The 19985-nt window shown below is 46.7% G+C and overlaps 1 protein-coding gene across 1 annotated transcript in view; it reads left to right on the top strand.

Moving 5' to 3' along the window:
• LOC140460124 (uncharacterized) overlaps positions 1-19673 on the top strand; it is a 41311-nt gene extending 21638 nt beyond the window's left edge. The window contains exons 2-3 of the mRNA XM_072554522.1: positions 11961-12641; positions 19120-19673. Coding sequence (XP_072410623.1) covers positions 11961-12641; positions 19120-19638 — 1200 coding nt within the window. The 3' untranslated portion in view covers positions 19639-19673. The remainder of the gene's footprint in view (positions 1-11960; positions 12642-19119) is intronic.
• The last annotated feature ends 312 nt before the right edge of the window (positions 19674-19985 follow it).

Genomic DNA, 19985 nt, shown 5'->3' with positions numbered 1-19985 from the left:
AGGTTGATAAGTCCCCGGGGCCTGATGGTCTACATCCCAGGCTACTGAAGGAGGTGGCTCCAGAAATCGTAGATGGGTTGGTCATTATATTCCAGAGTTCGATAGATTCAGGATCAGTTCCTTCGGATTGGAGGGTGGCTAATGTTGTTCCACTTTTTAAGAAAGGTGGGAGAGAGAAAACAGGAAATTATAGAGCAGTTAGTCTGACCTCAGTGGTGGGAAAGATGGTGGAGTCTATTATAGGGGATGAAATTACGACACATCTGGATAGTAGTAACAGAATAGGTCAGAGTCAGCATGGATTTATGAAGGGGAAGTCATGCTTGACTAATCTTCTGGAATTTTTTGAGGATGTAACTCTGAAGATGGATGAGGGAGATCCATTGATGTACTGTACCTGGACTTTCAGAAAGCTTTTGATAAAGTCCCACATAGGAGGTTAGTGAGCAAAATTAGGGCACATGTTATTGGGGGAAAAGTACTAACTTGGATTGAAAGTTAGTTGGTTGGCTGACAGAAAACAAAGAGGAGTGATAAATGGCTCCATTTCGGAATGGCAGGCAGTGACCAGTGGGGTACCACAGGGATCAGTTCTGGGACCGCAGCTTTTTTACAATATATATTAATGATATAGAAGATGGTATTAGTAATAACATTAGTAAATTTGCTGATGATACAAAGCTGTGTGGCAGGGTGAATTGTGAGGAGATTACAGGGTGACCTGGACAGGTTAGGTGAGTGGTCAGATGCATGGTAGATGCAGTTTAATGTAGATAAATGTATGGTTATCCACTTTGGTGGCAAGGACAGGAAGGCAGATTACTACCTAAAGGGAATCAATTTAGGTAAAGGGACAGTACAAAGAGATCTGGGTGTTCTTGTACACCACTCAATGCAGGTAAGCATGCAGGTATAGCAGGGAGTGAAGAAGGCTAATAGCATGCTGGCCTTCATAACAAGAGGGATTGAGTATAGAAGCAAATAGGTTCTTCTGCAGCAGTACAGGGCCCTGGTGAGACCACACCTGGAGTATTGTGTGCAGTTCTGGTCTCCAAATTTGAGGAAAAACATTCTAGCTATTGAGGGAGTGCAGCATAGGTTCACGAGGTCAATTCCTTGATTGGCGGGACTACCTTATGCTGAAAGATTGGAGCGACTGGGCTTGTATACCCTTGAGTTTAGAAGGGATCTGATTGAGACATAAGATTATTAAAGGATTGGACACTCTGGAGGCAGGAAACATGTTTCCGCTGATGGGTGAGTGCTGAACCAGAGGACACAGCTAATAAATACGGGGTAGACCATTTAGGACAGAGATGAGGAGAAACTTCTTCACCCAGAGAAAGGTGGCTTTGTGGAATGCTCTGCCCCAGAGGGCAGTGGAGGCCCAGTCTCTGGATTCATTTAAGAAAGAGTTGGATAGAGCTCTCAAGGACAGTGGAATCAAGGTTTATGGAGCTAAGGCAGGAACAGGATACTGATTAAAGATGCTGGATTAGTGGTGCTGGAAGAGCACAGCAGTTCAGGCAGCATCCAACGAGCAGCGAAATTGACGTTTCGTGCAAAAGCCCTTCATCAGGAATAAAGGCAGTGAGCCTGAAGCATGGAGAGATAAGCTAGAGGAGGGTGTGGGTGGGGAGAAAGTAGCATAGAGTACAATGGGTGAGTGGGGGAGGGGATGAAGGTGATCGGTCAAGGAGGAGAGGGTGGAGTGGATAGGTGGAAAAGAAGATAGGCAGGTAGGACACGTCCGGACAAGTCATGGGGACAGTTACTGAGCTACAAGTTTAGAACTAGGGTGAGGTGGGGGAAGGGGAAATGAGGAAACTGTTGAAGTCCACATTGATGCCCTGGGGTTGAAGTGTTCCGAGGCGGGAGATGAGGCGTTCTTCTTCCAGGCGTCTGGTGGTGAGGGAGCGGCGGTGAAGGAGGCCCAGGACCTCCATGTCCTCGGCAGAGTGGGCGGGGGAGTTGAAATGTTGGGCCATGGGGCGGTGTGGTTGATTGGTGCGGGTGTCCCGGAGATGTTCCCTAAAGCGCTCTTCTAGGAGGCGCCCAGTCTCCCCAATGTAGAGGAGACCGCATCGGGAGCCACGGATACAATAAATGATATTAGTGGATGTGCAAGTAAAACTTTGATGGATGTGGAAGGCTCCTTTAGGGCCTTGGATAGAGGTGAGGGAGGAGGTGTGGGCGCAGGTTTTACAGTTCCTGAGTTGGCAGGGGAAAGTGCCAGGATTGGAGGGTGGTTTGTTTGGGGGCGTGGACCTGACCAGGTAGTCGCGGAGGGAACAGTCTTTGCAGAAGGCGGAAAGGGGTGGTGAGAGAAATATACCCCTGGTAGTGGGGTCTGTTTGGAGGTGGCGGAAATGTCAGCGGATGATTTGGTTTATGCGAAGGTTAGTAGGGTTGAAGGTGAGCACCAGGGGCGTTCTGTCCTTGTTACGGTTGGAGGGATGGGGTCTGAGGGCATAGGTGCGGGATGTAGACGAGATGCATTGGAGGGCATCTTTAACCATGTGGGAAGGGAAATTGCAGTCTCTAAAGAAGGAGGCCATATGGTGTGTTCGGTGGTGGAACTGGTCCTCCTGGGAGCAGATACGGCGGAGTCGGAGGAATTGGGAATATGGGATGGCATTTTTGAAAGAGGTAGGGTGGGAAGAGGTGTAATCCAGGTAGCTGTGGGAGTCGGTGGGTTTGTAAAAAATGTCAGTGTCAAGTCTGTCGTCATTAATGGAGATGGAGAGGTCCAGGAAAGGGAGGGAGGTGTCAGAGATGGTCCAGGTAAATTTAAGGTCAGGGTGGAATGTGTTGGTGAAGTTGATGAATTGCTCAACCTCCTCGCAGGAGCACGAGGTGGCGCCAATGCAGTCATCAATGTAGCGGAGGAAGAGTTGGGGAGTGGTGCCAGTGTAATTACAGAAGATCAACTGCTCTACGTAGCCAACAAAGAGACAGGCATAGCTGGGGCCCATACGTGTGCCCATGGCTACCCCTTTGGTCTGGAGGAAGTGGGACGATTCAAAGGAGAAATTGTTAAGGTCCAACACACTGATTAAAGATGATCAACCATGATCATATTGAAAGGTGGTGCAGGCTCGAAGGGCAGAATGGCCTACCCCTGCACCTATTGTCTATTGCTCCCAGTAAGGGCAAAACATCTTTGAAAGCTGCTCTGACTCTCCTGCTTTCAGCAAAGCTAATTAGAGTTATAAAGCATGGAAACAGACCCTTCGGCCCAGCTCGTGATGCCAACCAAATATTCTAAATTAACCTCGTCGCATTTGGCCCATATCCCACTGAATCCTTCCTATTCATGTACCTATCCAGATGCCTTTTCAATGTTGTCATTATCTGGTAGTTTGTTACACACGTGCACCATCCTCTGCACGAAAACCTTGCCGGTCACGTCCCTTTTAAAACATTCCCCTCTCACCTCAAACATATGGCCTCTAGATTTGGACTCCCCTACCCTGGGGAAAAGTACTTGGGTATTTACCCTATCCATGCCCCTCATAAACATCTGTAAGATCACCCCATAGCCTCCAATTCTCCAGGGAAAATATCCCTGGCCTCTTCAGCCTCTCACTCTAGGTCACAAGCATGGCAACAGCCTTGTATATCTTCTCCAACCACTTCCAAAGTTTCACAACCCTTTTGCTATAGCAGGGGGAGACCAGAACTGAACACAGTATTCCAAAAGTGGCCTAAACAATGTCTTATCCAGCTGCAAAATGCAGCACCTCTCATTTCTCTAAATTAAACTCCATCTGCCACTCCTCGGCCCATTGGCCCACCTGAACAAATCTAATTTATAATGAACTCCCTTTCCTCTCTTATTCCCTAGAAGCTGAAAATCTCCATCCCACATACTCTCTTTCCATTTGCTGAACCTAATCACTGCTGTACCTCATCCTGAAGGGTCTGCTTCATGCTGACTAACAGGCCCACACTCAGGAGAGATCTAATTGAAACACAGAGAATACTGAATGGCCTGGATACAGTGGACGTTGGGAAGATGTTTCCGTTGGTAGGAGAGACTCGGGCCCGAGGGCACAGCTTCAGAGTAAAGAGAAGGCCTTTTAGAACATAGATAAACATAAAACTCTTCAGTCAGATAGTGGTGAATCTATGGAATTCATTGCCACAGAAGGTTGCAGAGGCTAGGTCACTGAGTATATTTAAGGCTGAGACATATGTTCTTGAGTACCAAGGGGATCGAGGGTTATGGAGAGAAAGGAAGAGAATGGGATTGAGAAACCTATGAGCCACAATTGAATGGTATGAGCAGACTTGATGGGCTGAATGGCCTACTCTCTGCTCCTATGTCTTATAGTCTCTTGCTGTCCTGGACACAGAGTGAGAACTGGGAACAGAAGTCGGCCATTTGGTTTTTAGAGCCTGCATAAGCATTGAACAGATCATAACCGGATATGAATCTAACTACATCGAAGTGGATAGGCTGGGACTTTTTCACTGGAACACAGCAGGCTGCGAGGTGACCTTATAGAGGTTTATAAAATCATGAAGGATATAGATGAGGTGAACGGCGGGTCTTCTTTCTCGAGGGTGGTTTCAAGATTAGGGAGCAAAGTTTGACAGTGAGTGGAGAAAGATTTTAAAAAGACATGAGGGGCACCAGTTTGTTTTAAAAAAACACAGAGCGTGGTTTGTGTGTGGAATAAATGTCCAGAGGAAGGATGCAGGTACCGTAACAACGTTTTAAAGAAATTTGGACAAGTCCATGAATAGGAAATGTTTGGAGGGATATGGGCCAAACACAGGCAGCTGGGACTAATTTAGTTTGAAAACATAGTCAGCATGGACTAGTTGGACTGAAACTGTTCTCAAACCATTTCCTTGCCTTCCCCCATAAACATCCACTTATTTGTTGTTCAAAAATCAGACAAACTCAGCCTTGAATACATTCAATGACCCCCTAACTGCAGGAAGACATCCCACTTCTGAACTCAATTCCTCTTGTTAAAATACCACTTGCCTTGCTGATTGCTTGCTGCACCTTTCTGACAACTGGTATTGACTGGTTTCAATTACATTCACACATCATTCCTGGTGAAGGGCTCATGCCCAAAACATCAACTCTCCTACTCCTTGAATGCTGCCTGACCTGCTGTGCTTTTCCAGTGCCACACTTTTCAAATCTGATTTCCAGCATCTGCAGTCCTCACTTTCTCCTCATCCCAATACATCTCCATTTAAACAATACACCTCCTTTCTGCTTTTTTTTCACAGCAGAGGCTATAATTTTACATTTTGGTACTGCATTTGCCATGTGTTTGCCAATTGTGGACTTCTCTACATCGGGAGACTTGGAGAACAGCATCGTGCCTGGGCCCGCAGAGGCCGACCAGCCCTCCCAGTCACCAGCCATTTTAATTCCCCTTCCCACTCCCTTTCTGACATAACCATCTTTGGCCTCCTCCCTTACCACAATGAATCAAACTGCAAATTGGAGGAACAACATCTCATCTTCCGCCCGGGCTGCGTAGAGTTGGGAGGACTCAACATTGGGGAACTCAATTTCAAATAAGCTCCCTATCTTTCTAGCTTCTCCTCCTCCCTGCCATCAACCAGATTCCTTCCTCTCATTGATGGGGGCTAGAGGGTGGGGCTGGGGAGAACAGAAAGAGAATGGACGGGGGCTGGGAGAATAGAGAGAATGGACGGGGGCTGGGTGGAGCTGTGGAGAACAGAGAGAGAGAATGGACGGGGGAGCAGAGCGTGAGGGAGAGGAGAAGGACTTGGGGGGGGGGAAGAGGAGATGGACTTGGGGGCGGGGGAGAGAAAGGCCTGCAGGGCAGAGCGTGGGGGACCCAGAGAATGGGGGGGGGGAAGGGTCTGAGAGGGAGAATGTGGGGCTAGAGTGTTGGGGGGGGGGGCAGGAGAGAGAATGGTGTGGGGTGCAGAATGTGAGGAGAGACAGAGAATGGACGGGGGCAGAGGATGGATGGAGATAGAGAATGAGTGGCAAGGAGATGGTGGGGGCGGTGGAAGAATGAGCAGCAGAGAGTTGGTGGAGAGAGAGAATAGACAGGGAACAGAGAGATGGAGAGCAGAGGGTGAGGGGAGAGAGGGAGGATAGATGGGGTCAGAGGGCGGGGAGAGGGAAATGCACATGGGGCACTTTGGGTAGCAGAGTGGAAATGGACAGGAGGAGCTGTGGATGGACAGGGGGTGCTGAGGGTGGGGGGGACGGAAAGGAGGTGCTGTGGGTAGCAAGAAGGGAATAAGTGACCTCAAGGACGATCTTTTTTATGCAGAGGGTGGTGTGTGTGTGTGTGTGTGTGTGTGTGTGTGTGTGTGTGTGTGTGTGTGTGTGTGTGTGTGTGTGTGTGTGTGTGAGAGAGAGAGAGACAAGCTGCCAGGGAAGTGGTGGAGATGGGTACAATTACAATATTTAAAAGGCATCTGGCAGGGATATGGGCCAAAGGCTGGAACTTGGGATTGGGTCAGCTTGGACATCTGGTCAGCATGGATGATTTCAACCAAAGGGTCTGTTTCCGTGCAGTGTGTCTCTAGATGTCTATAACTCTATGATTGAAACCAGATCGTTTTACTGATAATCTTCCTGCTGGACTTTTGTAGTGCACCCAGTTTCAGGAGATTTGTGGTGGGTATAAGTGGCACATGTCTCCTATCATGGGAATTCTGGAAAATATAAAGGGGCTGTTAAAAGTACTTCACCTTTGGGAACACTGGGTCTTGTGGAAGCAGGGCATTTGACAAACCTTTTCAGAGAAATTCTCTCCAACTGGTGGACTATAGACAGTTTTCCCAAGGAACATTACACAGATATTAAGAATGTTACCTTCTGTAAAACATTTTCCTGAAAATTGCAGAAGAATTCAACTTGCTAATGTGAAACAAATGTTGGAGAGAAAGGAACCTGCCAAGATCAAAAGGCTGATGAATGTCAACTCTTATCAGATTGTTTCGAGAACAGAAAAACCTGCACTGGAGACACCTGAAGAGGGTTGTCTCATACCTATTCCTTCAATTAGTTTTGTATGTCTTAATTGTTAAGTCATACCTAGCACATGGAAAGATGGCTATGGTTTGTGGAGGTCAGTCATCTCGGCTTCAGGACATCTCTGCAGGAGTTCATAGGCCAAACCATCTTCATCAATGACCTTCCTCCATCATAAGTTCAGAAGTGGAGATGTTGCAATAATTGCAGATGTTCAGCACTATAAACAACTCCTCATAAACTGAAGCAGTTCAGTTTGAAATGCTACAAGATCTTAACCATATCCAATGGGCTGATGAGTGGCAAGTAACATGAATGCCATGCAAATGTCACACAATGACTCATCCCCAAAAGAAATAATCTGACCACTGACCTGTGATATCAACAATGTTACTGTCACTAAATACCTCACGATCAACATCCTTGGGGTTTACCATTGAACAGAAACTCAACGTGATGAACCATATATACACAGTGGCTACAAGAGCAGGTCAGAGGCCAGAAATACTGCAGTGAGTAACTCACCTCCTGACTCTCCAAAACGTGTTCCAATTTCTACAAGCCACAAGTCAGCAGTGTAATGGAATACTCCCCACTAGCTTGGATGGGTTGCAGCTTCAACTGTATTTGAAACGCTTCAAACCATCCAGGTCAATGTTGCCTGCTTAATTGGTACCTTATCCACTGTTCAGAAGCAGTAGTGTGTAGTATCTGCAAGACGTACCGCAAAAATTTACCAAAGCACCTTACAAATTGCCTTTCAAACAAACAACCACTTCCATCTAGAAGGACCAGGAAAACAAATACATGGGAACATAACCTCTTGCAAGTACCCCTCCAAGCCACTCACCATCTTGACTTGGAAATATATTACTGTTCCTTCAGTGTCACTGGTCCAAATCCTGGAATTCCTTCCCTGAAGACATTGTGGGTCATCGTACAGGATGTGGACTGCAAAGGTTCAAGAAGGCAGCTCACCATCACATTCTCAAGGAGATCCAAATGCTGGCCAGCCAGCGACGCCCATGTACCAGAAGTAGATTTTAATAAATTATTGAAACAGCGGGTTGGAATCTGCAAACTAAAGAAAATCGACGTTAAGAAGGGTCAGATGGAGAGCATTGATTCGGTGCTTATTTGAGAACAGATAAAGAGTGATTATACTGACACTGATTTGGAACTAGAGTTTAGAGTTAAACACCTGTAGTGTTGCACTCAATGCATAAATCTAAAATCGCTGAAAGATTTGCCCCTGACGTGTACTTCATTAACACATGAATAGGACAATTAAGAAGGCATATGGGATACTGTATTTCATGACATTAATGGCGCCTTCAATTCCCACGATCCCATGCGATCGAGAAACCTCTCTATGGGGCCCCTGCAGTGCGCATGCGTGCGGTGAGTGTGAGCGAAATTGCGCCGGCGGCCGAAGGAACAAGAACAGAAATCGCTGGAAAAGCTGAGCAGGTCCGGCAGCGCCTGTCGAGAGAAATCGAGGAGGTGTTTCGGGTCAAGTGATCCTTCTTCAGATCAGGAACAGGTTTCATAAACATCCCGGGGAGAGGAGACAGTGAGACAGGGTAGGATTGGAAACCGCGGGAGGAGGGAGACTGGGGAGTTTATAAACTCCTCGGGGGAGGACTGAGGCCGCGAATAAAACCTCCCCAGGCCCACTTCACCGCCGGAGGAGCTCTCGTGTTGCCCGGGCAACAGGGCGCCATCATTGTAAGGATAAGGCACATGTTGACTTGGGGCGGGGAGCGTGGGCGGCCATCTTGGTGAGGGCACCATCAGTCGTCATTTCCGGGAGAGAAATGACAGTTGGTGTCATTCAACTAGAATTTCCTCATTTCACTCAGAGACCTGTCCCTGAGCTTGGTCTGTGTGTCCTTCAGACAGGAAAAGGGAGTGTGAGGGAGAGAGAGAGAGATCTAGAATGACACGAAGGCGGACTGTGAATTTGTGGTGAATGAATCTGATCATTTGTGGCGCTGGGTACTTCCAAGATCGCAGTGACCAGGAGAGCATTGATGTGTTGATGTTATTTTCAGTTTGTAGACTGGGAAAAGAGAACGCCAGGAGTGGAGGAAAGACATGATGAAGATAGATTTGAAATTCAATACAGGAGGAGGGTTAACTTGAGCCAGCACCGGCCCATATCCCTCCAAACCCTTCCTATTCATATACCCATCCAGATGCCTTTTAAATGTTGGAATTACACTAGCCTCCTCCACGTCCTCCAGCAGCTCATTCCATACACTTACCACTCTCTGCATGAAAAAGTTGCCCCTTCGTTCTCCTTTAAATCTTTTCCCTCTCATCCTAAACCTATGTTCTGTAGTTATCGACTCCCCCACCCCAGAGAGATGACTTTGTCTATTTATTCTATCCGTGCACCTCATCATTTTATAAACCTTTATAAAGTCACCCCTTAGTGTTCGACTCTCCACGGAAAACCGCCAGACTGTTAACTTCTCCCTATAGCTCAAATCCCTCAACCCTGGCATCATCCTTGTAAATCTTTTCTGAACCCTTTCAAGGTTCATACATCCTTCTGATAGGAAGGAGACCAGAATTGCATGCAATATTCCAAAATTGACCCAACAAATGTCATGTACAGCCGCAAACAATACCTCCCAACTCCTGTACTCAGTACTCTGACCGATAAAGGAAAGCATACCAAACACCTTCTTTACTATCCTATCTATCTGCAACTCTACTTTCAAGGAGCTGTGAACCTGCACTCCAAGGTCACTTTGTTCAGCAACACTCCGTAGGACCTTACCATTAAATAGTTCTGCTAAGATCAGCCCAAGATTTGCCAATTGCATGACCTCGGACCATAGTTTGGGGTGTGGGTTACCAGCACCGGGATTTGTAAACTTTTAATCCCATCAATAGCCCCAACACCATTTCCCCACAAGTACTCATTTCCTTCAGTTCTGCTCTCAGTGGACCATGTGTTCCCCAATATTTTGGGGATGTTACCTGTGTCCTCCTTTGTGATGATAGAAGCAACATATGTGGTTAATTGGTCTGCCATCACTTTGTTCCACATGAGAACTTTGCCTGTTCTAGTTGTTATTGTTTTCTCTAATCTTTTTTTTATCTTCACATACCCATTGTCCCCTTTTGATCAATCCTTTTGTTGAAACCTGAACTGCTCGCAGTCTTCAGATCTGGTACTTTATTTTTAGCCAATTTGTACGCCACTTCTTTGGATATCGTCCTATCCATCATGTCCCTTGTTAGCCGTGGCTGTGCCACCTTCTGTGTTTTATTTTTTCAGACAGGAATGGACAACTGTTGCAGTTCCTCCAGGTGCTCTTTAAATGTTTGTCATTTCTTTCAATCGTGTTACCTCATTTATTGTGGCCTGTTTGTGCCTCTGCCATTGTAATTTCCTTGCTTTAGATATAATTCCCCAATCTCAGAATCACCTCTGTTCCTCTCCATTTTAATGGAAAGTTCTCTCACTTGGTTCTTCACTCTTCTGCAAGAGACCTCTTACAGCTACAATTCCAATTATTCCCTTCTCACGAAGAAATTAATATTTTGGAATTAAATTGCCATTGTTCAGCAGAACCATAGCCACTTTTGGAATGTTGTGTGCTGTTCTGGTCTCAGTCCTATCAGAAGGATGTTGTGAAACTTGAAAGGGTTCAGAAAGAATTTACAAGGATGTTGCCAGGGTTGGAGGGTTTGAGTGATAGGGAGAGGCCAAGCAGACTGGGGCTGTTTCCCCCTTGTGCGCTGGAGGCTGAAGTTGATAAAATCATGAGAGGCATGGATAGGGTAAATAGTCAAGGTCTTTTCCTTGAGATGGGATACTCCAGAATGTAAGGGTAATAGGTTAAGGGTGGGGTGGGGAAGGGAAGGTTTAAAAGGGACATAAGGGGCAACTTTTTCATTCAGTGGGTGGTGTGTGTAAGGAACAAGCTGCTACAGGAAGTGGTGGGGGCTGGTACAATCACAACATTTAAAAGGCATCTGGATGGGTATATGAATAGGAAGGGGTAAAAGGAGTATAGGCCAAGTGCTGGCAAATAGGCCTAGATTGATTCTGGATATCTGGTCGGCATGTTCGCTTTCTCTCTGGTGTCGGTGTCAATACCTTGATGTCTCGTTTTCTCCCCCTTCCTGGGGACGTTAACCATTTCATGTCTCATTGTTTGTCAAGAAGCTGCATTGCAGGTTCACCCTGAATTGACAGTTTTTGCTTCCCAAAATCAGATCTGCTCACTCTCAGCAGTATTCCAGTGTTGGGAAAGAAACTAACTTTCAGGTGGAGCTATCCAAAATTCAGAGAGATGTCAGTCTTCACATTTTTGCTTTTCTGCCCCTGTAAGATCCTGAATCAGCACCTTCAGGAGAATTAGAGTGGAGTGAGAACAGAAGGGGGAGTGAGAGGGAGAGTGAGAGTGGGATGATGCTCTCAAATTTGTGGAATAACAAAAGAAAAGAATGTTCTGCAGAAAGTAGAGTTGCTTGTTCTGAATTTCTACCCTGGACTGACAGTGCTGACTTTTGTAATTTTTTTTAACAGAGTATTTGAAGATCTGAAGACAGAAGTTTCAAAATCAACAGATGAAGGCCTTATGCTTGAAACATCGACTCTCCTGCTCTTCGGATGCTGCCTGACCTGCTGTGCTTTTCCAGCACCACAATTTTCAACACTGAGTGTCCAGCGTCTGCAGTCCTCACTTTGATGTCAATGTCTGACAGTCACTCAATCCATTGGGAACACAACAATTTTCGACTGTGATTCTGTGAGAAGGAGCAAAGCTTTTTGGTTCCTGCTTCTATATGTTTTCAGAGTCAGTGGGACTGGATGAGAGACCGTATGGTTGCAGTGCACTGAGTGTGGAGCCAGAAATAGTTATATGACCTGGAAAGAGGAATTCATGGCAGGGAGGGGCTCTCCACATGCTTGTGCGCAGCTGAAGTTTTGGCCATGGAGAAACCTGAGGGATCCTGTCCCGTAGAGAAACCATGTCAATGTGGTGACTGTGGGAAAAGTTTCCATTTCCCGTCTGCCCTGGAGACTCATCAGCGCACTCACACCGGGGAGAGGCCGTTCCCCTGCACAGAGTGCGGTAAGGCCTTCAGCAATTCCTCTGACCTGCTGAAGCACCAACGGGTCCACACAGGGGAGAGACCCTTCAGCTGTCCCAAATGCGGGAAGGGCTTTACCCAGGCCTCCAGTCTGCTGACCCACCAGCAGGTCCACACTGGAGAAAGGCCGTTCCTTTGCACCAAGTGCGGGAAGGCCTTCAGCAATTCCTCAGCCCTGCTGAGGCATCAGCGGGTACACACTGGAGAGAGGCCCTTCAGCTGCCCTGAGTGTGGGAAGGTATTTAGCAATTCCTCCGCACGGCTGAGGCACCAGCGTGTCCACACGGGGGAGAGGCCCTTCAGCTGCCCCGAGTGCGGGAAAGCCTTCAGCAATTCCTCCGACAGGCTAAAGCACCAGCGGGTCCACACGGGGGAGAAGCCCTTCAGCTGCCCCAAGTGTGGGAAGGGCTTTACACAGGCCTCCACCCTGCTGGCCCACCAGCGGGTCCACACTGGGGAGTGGCCATTCACCTGCTCTCAGTGTGGGAAGGGATTCACCCGCTCTTCCCACCTGCAGAGGCACCAGCGAGTTCACATGTCATGACGGGGGATTGAAGGAGCAATGGCAGAGTCCCAATATTGACTGGACCCCTGGGTTTGAATCCTGACGTGGCAGATGGCGGAATTGGAATTCGGTCAGAAGTCTGGAGTTCGGAATCTAACGATGAAACCATTTTTGGGGGCGGGGGCATGAGAACCCCCATCTGATTCACTCATGTCCTTTTTAGGAAAGGAAACTGCCGTGTGGGAAAGGGTTCATTCAGTCGTCCCATCCTTTACCCGGGCTGGCCTACATGTGACTCCAGACCCACAGCTGTGTGGTTGACACCCCCACCTGCAGAAATGAACAGGGAGAAACTTACTTGGATACAGGGTCTGGGTTGAAATCGCTGAGTGAGGCAATACTTCCTACGGGTTAAGGCTGTCCCAAGGATCCAATTCCAAAGGGATAACTTGGTGCTGACTCATAGTAAAGAAAGTTGGGGGTGGGGGGGCTGTGTACTCTTTGACCTGGAGCTGTTTTTTTTTTAAAAAAAGCTACTTTTTCTTCGCCTTTTTGCCGGGGGGATCTGAAGCTGTCATAAAATTGGGTCTTGATAAAGGTTACCTGAACTTACCACTGGGCTCAGACTTTCATTGAAAGCTTTGAGCTCCAAGAGGTTTTTGTTTTAAAGCTGCTCATTTCTTTCAGCTTCCTGCACTAAGTTTCCAATGTCATGTATCAGATGGAGCAGTGAATGAGTAGCTGGTATCGTTAGAAATTGTAAATTTGTCATGAGTGCAGGTCCTGCATCATTCCCTCAGCATTGTAAAGTTTCCTGGCAGCACCGGGAGGTGGGGCTGCCTTCACTAGAAAAGATGGGGAGGAGCCAGAGATGGACTGGGTTGGATCAAGTTCAAAAATCACACATCAGGTTATCGTGGTTTATTTGGAACCACTAGCTTTCGGAGAGCTGTTCCTTCATCAGGAAGCTGTGGAGAAGGATCATAAGACAGAATTTATAGCAAAAGATCACAGTATAGTGCAACTGATCGGATATATTGAACAAACCTAGATTGTTGTGAAGTCTTTTGTCTTTTAGAATAGGTTGCAAGTTTTAATTCATTAATGTGTAAATCCCAGAAAGTCTTTGAAGTCAGATTCTCGAGATGACTTAAGGTTTTATATAAATAGGTTTCATCTCAGTACAGACAACAATGAAATGTGTGAGGTTTGAGTCTGTCTGTATCCCAATCTTGAATCAGACTGGTTCTATTTCCAAATTAGGAATTTACAAATATTACATGTATCAACTGCCTGCAGGTTGTGTGCTTTTTGATCAAAATTGAATGTATCTGCAAATGCACATTCACCCCATAGACCTGTGTGTGCATGCATGAGAGAGTGTGTGTGCATGAGAGCGCGTGTGTCTGTTTGTGTAGGTGCTAATGTCTCCTCTGAAACGGTGAGGTGCTTCCATTGTCCTGTCCCAGGAGCAATGCTCTTGCTGGTGCCTCTCTGTCTGACCTGTCCTTTGTGTGGCTTTGGTACTGCTGGGTTGTGAAACTGCCCTCCCTGAGAAGGATTTAAGTGAATCCTCGAGAGATGTTGTATCCATTGGACTATTCCCAGCAAGTGAATGAACTATCAAGACTCTTGTAAAGATTCGTGGGAACTCTTGCAGGGATGTAAAGAAAACTAGATTTACAATTTAAGGCCATACATCCCATTCTGCTCAGTTACACCAGTTAATGGGTAATTTTTATTTGTTTAAAAATGTGAAATCTTAATGAAGAGTTCTTCCAGTTAATCACTGGGTATTCAAATTTCTCTTCAGAATTAAAGATCATAACAAAACTGGGTGTCATTGTGGGATGTTGAATCTGTAGTATGTGCTTGGTAAAATTTGGATGAACAATATTTCAAAGTGAATTTTATCGTGTTAAGTACTAAGACTTTCTGGAGAGGAAAGATTTGCCCTTGTGTGTTTTGCAACACTTAATCAAGGTCAGTTCAATAGAATACGCAGACAAGTTGATGCTAGAGTTGAGAGCTATGGCAAAATATCAGAAATAATGCAGGCAGTAGCACGGCAATTTAGGGTTAGAAAGTTAGCTAAAAAAATTATAAAAAAAGGTGGAAAGTTTTGACAGCTTTTCTTAAAAATAGTTAACAAAATAAGTGTTGGTTCTGCAGAAAATGAGTCTGGGGATTCAGTAATGGAGGATAAAGAGATGGCAGATGAATTGAAAAGAGTTTGAATCTGACTTCACTTGAGAGGATACAAGTAACACCCTAGAACTAGCTGTAAATCAGGAATTGAAAGGGAGGGAGGAACTGAAGAAAATTACAATCACCAACTGAGTAAACTGTTGGAACTTCAAGCTGATAAGTCCCGGGTATTTGAAGGAATTCATCCTAGACTCTGAAAGAGAAATTAGGGCGTGAAATAAGACCATAAGACATAGGAGTGGAAGTAAGGCCATTCGGCCTATCGAGTCCACTCCGCCATTCAATCATGGCTAATAGGCATTTCAACTCCACTTCCCTGCATTCTCCCCGTAATAGTTAATGTATTGGTTTTAATTTTCCAAACCTCATTAGTTTCAGGGGTGGTTTTTTTTAGATTGGACAAATCCTTTCTTCAAAAAGGGAGACCATTTAACTTAACATATGTAATGGGGAAAATGTTCAAAGCTATTATCAAAGATATTATGACAGAGCACTTGTATAAGTTCAAGGTAATCAGGCAGCGTGAATGTGTTTTTGTCAATGGGAAATAATGTTGTAATAATTTTTTGAAGAACGGCCTCTCCGCACTGCGACTGAGCTGATGAACCTCCAGTGCCCCCAGGGAATGGAATCCCTTCCCTCAGTCCCCACATTTCCCCAAATTCTCCGCAGTTCTGGTGTCCTTTTGGTTCTGTGTTTCCGATGAACAATTGAAACTGGGATCACACTCAGGAAACGTGTACAAGTCACTCCCTCCTGCGAATAGTGTAATGTTTCTTCAGTCTGTGTAACTGGTTAAAGCGCTGCCCAAAGTCAGCTCACGGGGAGACTCTCTCAACAAGCGGAGAAGACAAAAGTTGAGCAGCGAGACAAAATGCAAAACCAATCAAATTTCGAACCACGGACAAAAAATATTGTGGCTCTACCCCTTTTTTTTCCTATTGGCATTTGGACACTTAAAATCTGTTAGTAAAACCAGCATCCCGATAGAGCATACAGCGCATGATTGACGGTGTCAGTAATGTCGTGCGCATGCTCGCTAGGTGTCAGCAAAATACTGGGCATGCTCATCGCAGTCCGCACAAAAAGGCGCGCGATCTTCTTTTGATTGACCAATAGGGAGTACTGGAGGACCGGAAGGAGACTAGTCCTCCTGCTAATCAGAGCCACCCCATTGTCTGAATGAGGAAGTTGGACCATGAGTTTCTGAAGATGCTGCTGCTCCTGTTTCTCTAAATGAAGATTGAGCTTCACCCCAGACTGCAATCTCCTTCCTCTGTCCAACATCTGTGAGTACCGCACTCTCTTTTCTCACCACCTTTTCCATGTTTTTTTCATTCTGGGATTCAGTTGTTGACTTGCAGCAACTGAAAGGAAAGGGAGTGAATCGGGGTGGGGACAGACACTTGGAAACGTTGCTCCACGTCTGTGTCGCAATTGGCAAAATAGACAGGCAGGAGGCTGGAAGAACAGAAGAAGCCAGGTAGCATCAGGAGGTGGAGAAGTCGACGTTTCAGGTGTAACCCTTCTTCAGGATTGGGGATGGGTGCAGATAAAGGGTGTCCTGGGGGCAGGGTGGTGAAGTGGGGATAGGTGAAAGGTCTGACCTGGTTGGTGAATGGGAGAAATAAATCTGGTTAGTGACAAGGAGGAGTGGAAATGAGGGGGATGGGCTGAGAAGGGAGTCGTGGTGGGGTGGGGGGAGGGGAGGAAGAGATGGGAAGTGAGGTTATTTGAGACTGGAGAACTTAATGTTGAGTCCGCTGGGCTATAGGCTGCCCAGGCGGAAGTGGAGTCGCAGGTAGACAGGATAGTGAAGAATGTGTTTGCTATGCTTTCCTTCATTGGTCAGAGCATTGTGTACAGGCATTGGGAGATCATGTTGTGGCTGTAACTTGGTAAGGCAACTTTTGGAATAGTGCGTCCAGTTCTGGTCTCCCTGCTTTCGGAAAGAACTTGTGAGACTTTGAGAGGGGTCAGAAAAGATTTGCGAGGATGTTGCGAGACTTGGAGGGTTTGACCTACAGGGAAAGGCTGAGTAGATCCAGGATATTTTCCCTGGAGCATTGGAAGCTGAGGATCAGCCTTATAAAGGTTTATAACTGGCATGGATAGGGTGAATATCCAAGGTCTTTTCCCCAAGGTATCAGAGTCCAAAACTATAGGGCATATGTTTGAGATGAGAGGGGAATGATTTAAAAGGGCCCTGAGGTGCAACTTTTTCACGCAGAGGATTGTGCATGTATGGAATGAGCTGCCAGAGGAAGTGGTGGGGCTGGTACAATTATATTTAAAATGCATCTGGCTGGGTACATGAATAGGAATGGTTTAGAACCATAAGATCCACGTGCTGGCAAATGGGACTAGAGTAATTTCGGATATCTGTTTGGCACAGACGAGTTTGACCAAAGGGTCTGTTTCCGTGCTGTATGACTAATTGTCTTTGGTGAAAGCAGAAGTGTAGTTGTGAAGGCTGGGAGCAGAAGCAGTTACAATGAAATATTTAATTTATGAGAGAGCAACTGAGTGAGTGTGGACATTTGGGATTTTGGTGGAAAGTGGGAATTCATTGCACTGTGGGGATCAAGCCCTCACTATCCAGTCATTTCAGCTGGTGGATGAGACTCGGCAGTTCATGCAGGCAGTCAATCCAGATAAAATTTTGTAAATTCCTGCTTTGGAAATAGAAACAGTCTGAGTCAAGACTGAGATACAGGCAAACTCTGACCTCATACCTTTAATGCATTGTCTGAGCTGAGATGCCACCTTTTGTTGTAAAGCCTTATGTTATCTTGAGAGGGGGCCTTACAGGAAGTTCTGGGATTTACATATTAATGATACCTGCAATCCATTCTAAAAGATGAAAGACTGAACAATCCCGATTTGTTCAATATATCATTTCAGTGGCAGGCCACAAATGTCTTTCCATAAATTCTGTGCCTTATGGTCTTATTCTCCACAACCACCTGATGAAGGAGCAGTGCTCCGAACGATTGTTCTTCCAAATAAACCTGTTGGACCATAACCTGCGTTTGTGTGATTTTTAACTTTGCCCAGGTTAGGGTGGATTGATCATGCTAAATTATGCATAGTGCCCAGGGATGTGCAGGTGAGGGTGGATTGGCCGTGTTAAAGTACCCATCATGCCCAAGGAGGTGCAGGTTTGTGTGGGTTAGCCGTACTAACTTACACATAGTGTCCAGGGATGTGCAAGGTAGTGTGGATTGGCCAAGGGATATAGGCCAAGTGCTGGCAAATGGGACTAAATTGATTTACGATATCTGGTCAGCATAGACGAATTTGACCAAAAGGTCTGTTACTGTGCGGTATATCTTAATGACTCTGGCTTTCTACTAACGTTTGCCACGTCTCTTCTGTTCAGTTTCTCTCTGGTGTCTGTGTTAATACCTTGCTGTGTCTGGTTATTCCTCAAGATGCATTCCTGATTCATCCTGAACTGACACCATTTTGTTTTGCTTCCCAAAATCAGACCTGCTCACTCTCAGCAGTATCCCAGTGTTGTGAAAGATGTTACGTTTCAGGTGGAGTTATCCAATATGTAAGTCTTGATGTTTTTGCTGTTCTGATCCTGAATCAGCACCTTCAGGAGAATTACTTAGAGTGAGAACAGAGGTGGGGGGGGCAGAGAGAGAGAGAAAGAGAGAGAGAGAGAGAGAAGGATGTTGCTTTTTGGAATCACAAAATTTTGTGGAATAACAAAAAAAAAGAATGCTCCACAGAATGTAGGATAGCTTGTTCTGAATTTCTACCCTGCACTGACAGTGTTGACTTTTGTAATTTCTTTTTCCAGAGTATTTGAAGATCCGAAGACAGAAGTTTCAAAATGAACAGATGAAGGCCTTATGCCCGAAATGTTGACTCTCCTGCTCCTTGGATGCTGCCTGACCTGCTGTGCTTTTCCAGCGCCGCACTTTTCAACACTGACTCTCCCGCGTCTGCGGTCCTCACTTTCACGTCAATATCTGACAGTCACTCAATCGATTGGGACAGCCACAATTTTTGATTACAATTCTGTGATAAGGAGCAAAGCTTTTTGGTTCCTGTTTCAGTACATTTTCATGATCAGTGGGACTGGATGAGGGACCCGACTGTTGCTGCGCACTGAGTGTGGAGCCTGAAACTGTTATACGGCCTGGAAAGAGGAATTCACAGCAGTGAGGGGCAGGACACGCATTTGCTTGTGGCTGAAGCTTTGGACATGGAGAAACCGTGGAAGTGTGGTAACTGTGGGAAAGGCTTCCGTACTCCGTCTGACCTGGAGATTCATCGGCGCATCCACACCGGGGAGAGGCCGTTCTCCTGTCCCAAGTGCGGGAAGGCCTTCAGCGATTCCCTGGTTAGGCACCAGCAGATCCACACGGGGGAGAGGCCTTTCACCTGCCCTGAGTGTGGGAAGGCCTTGAGCGATTCATCCTCCCTACTGACCCACCGGCGTGTCCATACGGGAGAGAGGCCCTTTAGCTGTCCCGAGTGCGGGAAGGCCTTCAGCAATTCCTCCACCCTGCTGAGGCACCAGCGGGTCCACACGGAGGAGACCCCCTTCAGCGGCCCCGAGTGCGGGAAGGCCTTCAGCCGTTCCTCCAATTTGCTGACCCACCAGCAGATCCGCACAGGGGAGAGGCCCTTCTGCTGTCCCGGGTGCGGGAAGGCCTTCAGTGATTCCTCCTCCCTGCTGACCCACCGGCGAGTCCATACGGGGGAGAGGCCTTTCAGCTGCCCTGAGTGTGGGAAGGCTTTCACCCGCTCCTCCCACCTCCGGTGCCACCAGCGATTTCACGTGACATTGCAGGGGGACTGACCAAGCGACTGCTGAGTGCCGTTATCGACTGGACTCTCAACCCAGTTCTGGAATCTGTTGGGTTTGAATACCACCGCGGCAGATGGTGAAATTAGAATACGGTCAGAATCTAAAGATGAAACCATTTTCTGTTGGGGAGGTGGGGGAGGGGAGAGAAAACCGCAATCTGATTCACTCACGCCCGTTTTCGGGAAGGAAACTGCCGTTGTGGGAAAGGATTCACTCAGTAGTCCCAGCTGCATCCTTTACCCGGTCTGGCCTACACGTGACTCCAGACTCACAGCTGAGGTGATCATCGAGGCATTGCTGATGATCATTCTGGAATCGATGGAGTCATGGAGAGTCCC

This window comes from Chiloscyllium punctatum, chromosome 36 (assembly GCF_047496795.1).
Source record: "Chiloscyllium punctatum isolate Juve2018m chromosome 36, sChiPun1.3, whole genome shotgun sequence".
Lineage (NCBI taxonomy): Eukaryota > Metazoa > Chordata > Chondrichthyes > Orectolobiformes > Hemiscylliidae > Chiloscyllium > Chiloscyllium punctatum.
This window is presented reverse-complemented; position numbering and strand designations above follow the sequence as displayed.